The sequence below is a fragment of the Salvelinus alpinus genome, chromosome 24, assembly GCF_045679555.1.
Source record: "Salvelinus alpinus chromosome 24, SLU_Salpinus.1, whole genome shotgun sequence".
In the NCBI taxonomy this organism is placed as follows: domain Eukaryota; kingdom Metazoa; phylum Chordata; class Actinopteri; order Salmoniformes; family Salmonidae; genus Salvelinus; species Salvelinus alpinus.
In genome coordinates, this window is record NC_092109.1 from 23,588,716 (window position 1) to 23,597,863 (window position 9,148).

Genomic DNA, 9,148 nt, shown 5'->3' on the forward strand with positions numbered 1-9,148 from the left:
AAACACGGTGTTTCTAATATAATTATACGAACCTCAATTAGATTTTATCAGGCATATTTATCACAGGTTAGTTATACCTTGACTCTCCTTTGTCTCAACAGAACACGTTTTGTTGTTTTATGATGAAATATACCAAATTATAATCTTTGTTTGTAATTACATTCTGGCATTATATATATGAAATTATGTCACCGTGTCATTTTGCTGTACAGTTTGGCTAAACATGAGGTTGTCATTAATGATCAATGTCATGAATTAATCAATTGATAAATTGGAAAGTGAGCTGTTGACTAGAGCAATGATTGCAGGACCAAATCCGTTTGTCCATTTCTACTTCCGGGAGAAAACGCCACTTACCAGACCTTGAATAACCCCAAAACAACAACTAATCAGATATTAGATTGCCTATAAAATATAGCCTTGATAAAAGAATATAGAGGACTAAAAGTATATGCCTACAGCCAAAGTCTTATGCTCATTTTAAAAGTTTACTTTGTGTATCAAACGAGTGCACTGATCTTTGGTTGAACTCGAGGGTGAGGATGGTGATGACGAAGACGATTAGCCTACATGTATTCCATTTGCCATAAAAATCGATGTGGGCCCTGTATTTGTCATGCGTGGGTTTTGAAAGATATAACGTAGTCACGTTATTAAATGAAATACCTTTATTTACACATATATAAAAGTAGATCCCCCTCTAGCGCCGATTTAAGATGTTTGAACAGTTTGACAAAAGGTTCGTTTAGCTAACACATGGGGAGAGGAACAAAAAACGATCCAGAAATAAGAGAACCAATCCACAAATGAATATCTGCAATATACATTTTCACTAAAGAGAGTAAGTAGCCTAGCAAGGTTTCCACCGGTTTCGTATGAAATAACGTAAGTAAGTAATGCACAACGTCTGTTTAATACACCTAGCAAATCAACAGGCAAACGACCCGAATTGGCAACCGACTCAGTCTTCAATCATTATTTGTTTATCAAAAATGAAGGGTTTGCAAGGATACATTGCGCCTTCGTAAATTGATTTAGGCCTACCTCTTACTTTGACTCCATATTTCATACCATTCGGCCTTTAAGTAAAACTTAAAGTAAAAACCTTATGATTAGACATTTTAAAATACATGTTGTTTATTTCATGGACCTTCATTATTCCCCGCCAGATTATCTCTGAAATGATAGGGAATAAACCTTGAGCTCTAGCTAATCTATAGTTTTTGTGCTGAATCTTTGTCATCTGAAGGAAAGAAAAAAATTAGTGAAAGAAAAATATCTTCAAATCAAGATACTTTAAAAAATAGAATTCAAAATATTCGTTTTTACATGTCTACGTCTGCTGATTATTATGTTGCTCCTTTGTAAAAAGTGAATGAAACTCAACTGGTCTTTGTAAAGAGAAAGAGAAAGAAATAATAATTGTTATGAAATGCCTTTGGCTCTCTAATTATTCAACTCAATTTGGAATGACATTTCAGTTTACAGACCAATAAATTGGTTTGTTATGCATGTTTTTTTTCTCCATTGTATCCTGACAACATTGCCTAATAATCATAATAATAGTAATTTTTTGATTTCTTAAGTCTGAGTAAAAGTGCCATTGCCATGAGACTTGGTGCCAGCAACGACTATCTGTAAAACGATCGCGTCCTTTCTGATGTAGCCCACACTAAAGTTTTTATGGTAAACAAAAATATAAATATATAAGTTAAATACATAGAGAAAAATAAATAGGCCTAAGTTATAAATAAATAACTCCAGTATGGTAAAAACCTGTCCACTTTAGAGAGTTGGAAATTTAGTCATGAAGTTCATTGTTTGACGCCAGCTTCTTTTGTCACCAGTTTGAATCGTTTTTTTCTCTCTCGTTTAGAGTCCCAGACTGCCAGGTATGGCATATATCCGGAGAGGCCGTCTCACCGCTGCTGTGTTGGCCGGGGAAGCACACCGGAGAGGAGGGGGAGTGGGGGTGGTTCACTACCCCCCTGCAGACCGTGGAGAAGAATCCGCGGAACGAGAGGTCGTTGCAGAGCGGGAGGAGGCGCCGAGGGTCCTCTGTATAGGTAGAGCGCCGCTCCGGGGTCCAGGTTGGACATCAGGCTTTGAGGGTAGAAATAGGGCGACGGAAACATTCTCTGAAGGGCAGAGTAATTTCCAGCCTCCGCTAACAGTTCCAGTCCAACCGCCGTCTGCCTCTTCCATTTGGTTCTATTCCGACAAGAAACAGTAGATATTAGTAAGGGAAACTCTTATCGTAAAGTTCTAAATAAGTTTGAAAAGTACAGTTCAAATCTTTTTATTATAGGACTCAGATTATAAAGTTTACAATTCAATCACATCTGCATGCGTAAAAAAAATGCAATTTGGGAAAACCCGTTGAAAATGCATGCACAAATAAGATACGTGGTTCAATTTAAACGAAATTAAAATTATCTTACTGGATTTAGGCCTTCCTTGTTATTAAAAACGTTAAAAAACATGTAGCATATTTTCTTAGCACAAGATACATTTTCTTTTCCATTGTGGCGTTTGAAATGCACATTTAATTTCAGTCATTAAAGTTCAGTAAATTGGAAACATCTGTATTCAATGGGTGAATTTTCGGTTTGGGATTGTATTGGTGTAAACTTTATAATCTGAGTCCTATAATAAAAAGATTGTGTTTTCCACTATTTTTCAAATAAAGATTGAAAGTGTGGCTACTCTCATTGACGCACTTCGGTTATTCTGTTAAATCACTCCCCCGTCACTCGTATTCACGCGGAAGGGTAATCTGTCAGATTCAGATTGTCAATTGAAAAGCACTCCTCTATTAGTTAAATTATTTATAATTATAATAATTGAGTAAATGTAGTAGCGTGGGTGAATTATTGATATGGCATACATGCAACGATAGATTATTAATGCACCAAAGTGTTGTGTTTTTATATTTATTAATGTCGTTTTGCTGTCTGAATGTCAAAGCTTCATTAGGAAACCATTTGTTTTTTCCCCTCCAAAAATTATTAAAAACAAACAAATATTTCTACCTTCTTCCGTTCCGTATTTGAATCACATTGTTCAAAGTTTTAATGCAGTGCCTAATTGCCAATATTTTAATATGCTTTTTTTTCTGTTATATTTTTCTCCTTTATCGAGAAGGAATGGATGCAATGTGTGCAAGTTTTGAGAAATAAATTCGATCTATGTGACCTGGCTGCATATGTGACCAATAAGTTTGTCTGACTGACATGAGAAAATAATTCTGTCTGTAGGTGAAGAGCTGACAGGTGCACGCGCGCACACATATTCTGTTTTGGCATGAGCTCACTGCATTCATCCATTAAGCCTATATCCCACTATCAAAATACTTATCGTCCTTTTAAATAGGTTATAATTCGTGTAATTAAACTAAAGGCAACCAAGTGTGGCAGTGCTTACCTCCTGTTCTGGTACCAGGTTTTGACCTGTGTGTCTGTGAGGTTGAGGGAAGCGGCCAGCTCCATTCGGTCTTGCACGCTCAGGTACTTCTGCCGTTCGAAGCTGCGCTCGAGCTGGGCCAGCTGGTGGTCGGTGAAGGCTGTTCGCGCCTTCCTGGGTTTCTTCAGCCGAATGTGATGCGGACTGTCCCTACTACTCGAGATCTCTCGGCCTCCTTCCTCTTTCACTGCTCACAAGAATAGGACAAATATTTTATTGAACCTTTATTTGAACAGGGAGTTATGCTGAGACCACGGTTTCTTTCGTCTGTAAACTATACACAATTATAAACTGGCAGGTTCAAGCCCTGAATGCTGATTGGCCGACAGCTGTGGAATATCTGATCGTATACAACTGGTATGACAAAACATGTATTTTTACTGCTCTAATTATGTTGGTAACCACTTTATAATAGCAATAAGGCACCTCGGGCGTGTGATATATGGCCAATATACCACGGCTAAGGGCTGTGTCCAGGCACTCCGCATTGCGTTGTGATTAAGAACAACCCTTAGCCATGGTATATTGGCCATATACCACACCTCCTCGGGCCTTATTTCTTAAACATGAAACACTCAACAACAAGAACAAACATATATTTAAAATGTTCATAAAGCCTATCAAATTGATGGGTAAGATCATTAAACCAACCTTGTCTCAGCATTTCGTATTATTCTGTAAGTAAATGCAAACACTCCATTTAGGAGGATTTGTTACTTTTGGTATGGTTACATAAGACAGATGGTTTTAAGGCAAAAAAAATGAAAGTAGGGTGGATGGGTGGGCATACAGGTTGCGAGTTCGAATCTCATCACGGACAACAACATTTTTTGCTAAAAAGCAACTTTTCAACTAATGACTACTTTTTAGCTACTTTGCAACTACTTAGCATGTTAGCTAACCCTAACCCTTCCCTTAACCCCTAGCCTAGCTAACTTTAGCGAGCTAGCTAAAATTCATAACATATCCTATGTTTTGCATATTCGTAACATATTGTACGTTTTGCAAATTCTGACAATATTGTACATTTAGCAAATTCGGAATATATAACATGAATTTGAATTCGTAACATATCATACGAAATGGGTGCTGGACATTCACAAATGAATACCAACCATACGAAACGTAACATAGGAAACGTAACATACCATACTAAATGGAGTGTCTATGATTTAAGTACAGAATAATGCGAAATAGGCAGCAGGTAGCCTAGAGCGTTGGACTAGTAACCGAAAGGTTGCAAGATCGAATCCCGAGCTGACAAGGTAAAAATCTGTCGTTTTGCCCCTGAACAAGGCAGTTAACCCACTGTTCCTAGGCCGTCATTGAAAATAAGAATGTGTTCTTAACTGACTTGCTTAGTTAAATAAAGGGTTTTAAAAAATGCTCTGAGACCAGGTTGATTAAACAGGCACGTAGGCCTATGTTAGGCCTATAAACCCATGACAGATGGGATTTCATCAAAATATAGGCCTAGCTACATTTACAAATGGACATATTTCAAAGTTTAACCTTTTTCAACATTCATATAGCCTAGTTTTGGTGATCCAATGTTGGAGGACTTTAGGCCACTCTCCATTGCGCCAAGAGATTTTATGAAGATGTAGCCTATCTAAAAAATGTATGGCCCTTATTGTTTGCACATTTTAACACATTGTTTCTGCAATGTACTGTGTGTAAGATTCCCATTTGTTATATTCTTTACTTTGCTGTTGTGTTGGGTCTTGAACTGTAATAAACCGTTTTCAGTTAATTCACCCCCATCCCACGCGTCTCTCCAAAAAGAGGCTACACGACGTAAGAGCTCTTGCTAGCTGAATAGTTGAGTCGTCTCTCAAGAACCACAATAATCCGGCTAATTGAGCCACAAGGGAAGGGCGCCTTTCAACCGCGACCGGAGAAACTTCACAGGGCTGCGGTTAAGAGCGAAATAAAGAGCCGGCCGGCCTCGCGCGTTACAAATCTGATTAGCACTGGGACAAATTGCATCAAATCCCCAAAATATTAGGAGGCGGATTCGCTGAAATCAAAGCAGCGTACTAGTCCCTACAAGGTTTATGGAGCAGAATTGACTGCGTTGATATCAATGAGAATCTGTCACACACACACTGTATCCAAAATATAATTATGTGTTATTCATGTTCATGTTTCTTTTTGTGAACTGGGGTGAAGTCATTTACCTGCAGGAAAAACGTTAAACTCTTGCTATAAAAGATTGATGTAATAACATTGCTCACTATAGTATAAATAACATGTGGGCTTAAATAATAGGACTAATATTAATCAATAGTCTAATGAATAATAACAGTAATAATAATATGAATATGAATACTAATAATATATCCTTATTATAAACTTTTTTTGTCACGGCAACCTGCCATTTTCTTAAGGGGTGGATATATTTTGTGTTTTGGTTGTATAAGTTATTCAGATAAATATTTCTGTTTTGCTTTATCTTGGCCAGGTCGCAGTTGTAAATATTAACTTATTCTCAACTGGCCTACCTGGTGAAATAAGAAACACATGTATTATATGTTTAGTATCACATTTATAACCACATTTCTATTGACTAATTCCTGCAAGGAATTGACCTCGCCTATCAACGGATGACTTAGTTGTATCCAGGCGCTGCATCATTAAACTGACAATCGAGGTGACATGTATGTTATGGCTGACATGATTGGAAACCGCCAGATCTTTGATGGCATTTATCTGGAGGCGACCCTGTCATATTTACCCCAGCTTTTCTCTTGCCTCCCTGACATCAACAGATGCTTTTAAGACGTCTGCTAATGCAAGCAAATGCGTTTGAAAGGAAAAACGGGTTGACACCAAATCATTGGAGAATATCAACAGTGTGGATGTAATACTTAAAGAAAAGGCTAGTTTATTCCTTTTCAATGAACCTATATACACTGTAACTATAGCCGATAGAGCTCATGTTGTCCAAGATAATATTGTTGGTAAACTTTCACCAAGCGATTAATCTCTATAGGGTTTACAGTCATAATAGTGTACATATCATGTTCCATATCATTTTATATTTCATTAGATACATATTAGATGGGATTCATTTTGTGCAAGCATAGATACAATACTTTCTCCCTAGTCTTCCGAGGAAAGTCAAAATGTAAAACCTTTAAAACATCTAGAGTTAAAATCACTGATATAGCAAATCAACTGCTACTGCAGGCTAGCCTAATATCTGCATGAAGCTAACACACAAATGCAGACGAGTTTAGAACAGCAGGCCTACAAAAATTCAATTTGAAACTATGTGATAAATAGGCCTAAGTGTAATTGATTTTAAAACATTATGTTTGTTTACATCAGTCTTTTACCTTTGTATTCGCTGTCTGACGACGAGTTGCTATGGATTTTGTCCATGAAGTCCTCTGCGAGCTTGGAGGCAAGTCGCCCCGTTTCTTGAGTTGGCAGGCCATTACTGGAGTATGGGGCGCAGGCGGCCAGCGGTTTGCAGTCAGCTAGAATATCTCTGATCAGAAAGGAGGAGGTGACGGTCCGCGGCTGTGACCCGGCGGAGATCTGTCCTTGTTGGAGATGAAGCGGCAGCCCGATAGCGTGAACTTGCCTCTGCGATGCCTCATCCACACACTCCCTCCTCGGCGACCGGGGAGAGGAGCAGCCGCTCTCTAGGTCTGACCTCGGGCTGAACTCCAACGGTGACCGGCACTCTCCCACCAAACTGTCCCCTTTCGACATGACCGGACTTCCAGGTCTGTGGGAAAGTAAAGAGTCGATCCCAAAGCTGGACCCATTGGTGCATGCCTCCATTGTTTACCAGCGCAACTGAGTTCTTCGAGGCCTCAACTCAAACTATCATTGGTATTCGAGGCAAGTTCAGGTTGAGCGGCGATTGCTGAGATGAGACTTTGCCTCAATTTATCCAGCTGGAAAATCCAAAGATGTTACGGAAATCACAAATATTCATCCAGGATGTTTTCTCCTCTTCTTGATTGAATCTTACAGCTGGCAAAATCTCCAGGTTATCGATGTTACATCAACCCTGCATCCAACTATGTTGTCCTAAGTACAGCACTCTTCATAAAATCGATGCAGCTTGGTGCTATTCTCTGTTGGGAAGTTTGATTGATTTTTCTGGATCCAATTTTTTTTTTTTTTTTTTAGAAATGAAAACTCGTCGGTAAGATTTCTCAATTATTTCTCAATTTATTTCAAATATTGACAAAAAACTGCATTGATTAGAGGCAGTGGAGCGGCCTTATATCAAGGTAAATAGGCAGGCGATTCAGCACCACGTTTCAGCACCACGGTCAGAGACAGCAGCGAGTGTTGCAGGTAGAATTCAAGACCTGGAAATGACGCAGCGCAAGGACACAATTGCAGAAATGTTAATCACTTAAAAAGTGGTTCGCTTGTGTGACCCGTGCGGCGCTCGATGGCAGAGGAAGGTAAAGGCATCCTGAGCCAGCATAGAGATGCAACAAGAGACTCGAAACCGGTGGGCAGCTGCAGTCGAGAAGACGTGCACTGTAAAACAGAGGTAACGCGGGTTAAATAGACATAACTGTGAACGAAAGCACAGAGATGAAACTTGAGGAAAACTCAGGAGCTAGGTTTTTAAGGACGCCCCGTCCACGTGAGTCCCCAGTGACAAGACTTCATTGGTTGAGGGGACTTTTTGGGTGCTGACGGGCTTGCGGAGAGGAAAGTGGACCCCCCCACACTCTCACTCATCCCTCCTCCTTCTCGCTCCCTTTCTTTGATTAATTAAAGAGACACTGAATTCACCAGGATACTCAGATCCAACTGTTTACATAAAAATTTCACACTATTTGCTTTCATTACATCATTGATGAGGCTTATAATGAATGGGGTTATTATGTGGAGCTGGTAGGACTTTTCTCTCGCCTCTCCTTCAGTCAAAACTAAACAGGCTTTTTTTTTTTAAACATTATGGGCATTTTTCCACCTTTGCATTTATTGAATCAGAATTTAGGTTAATTGGTTTTCCATCTATGTTCGAGTTGTTTTATAAATATCAAAATACTTTTATTAAGGGTGTATTTGATAACTTTTTTTCTGATTCAAAATTAATTCCGAAAGGATTTGTATATTATTATTATTATCAGCAGCATCAGCATCAGTATCAGCATCAGCATCAGTATCAGCTTCATCATGTTGTTGTTGTTTTGTTACTGGTATGAGAAATGCATATCATTATAATATTTCTTCCTATAGCCTAGATTTAATGTAGCCTGCATTCATTTCTAATGCGTCGAGGACACAGCCAGTGCTTTTTTCTTGAATTTCGAGCGTGAGCTCATTGTTAAAAAAAATATTCTGACACAAATTATGTTTTTATTTTATCGGACAACAAATGTTTTGTTGTTGCATAGGCCTATGCACCGAGAGCAAGAATTTCATACATGCATAATTAGGCCACAAAATACTACTCCATACACTTTTCTGGGGGTGAACAAAGCTCCAGCATCGAATAGTCAACGTTTAGCTCATAATAAGTAGCCCAACTAATAGTAATACAATGCTAATGAGGAATAATAGTCCGAACAGCATGCGCTGAAAGGATGGCGTGACGCAAACTTTAATGTGCATGAAATGCCATTGTCTCCACTTTCGTTTTTTTTCCTCCAAAACAGTTAGCCCCACATGACTCCCCGACAGGCCGTAATAATCGAACCCC

The 9,148-nt window shown here is 38.9% G+C and overlaps 1 protein-coding gene across 1 annotated transcript; it reads right to left on the reverse strand.

Moving 5' to 3' along the window:
- Nucleotides 1-650: 650 nt before the first annotated feature.
- LOC139552362 (barH-like 1 homeobox protein) lies at nt 651-8,027 on the reverse strand. The gene is made up of 3 exons (XM_071364026.1): nt 6,804-8,027; nt 3,424-3,649; nt 651-2,211 (listed from the first exon to the last, which is right to left on the reverse strand). Exons 1-3 carry the CDS (start codon nt 7,255-7,257, stop codon nt 1,920-1,922), a joined length of 972 nt encoding a protein of 323 aa, XP_071220127.1. The 5' UTR covers nt 7,258-8,027; the 3' UTR covers nt 651-1,919.
- Nucleotides 8,028-9,148: the final 1,121 nt, after the last annotated feature.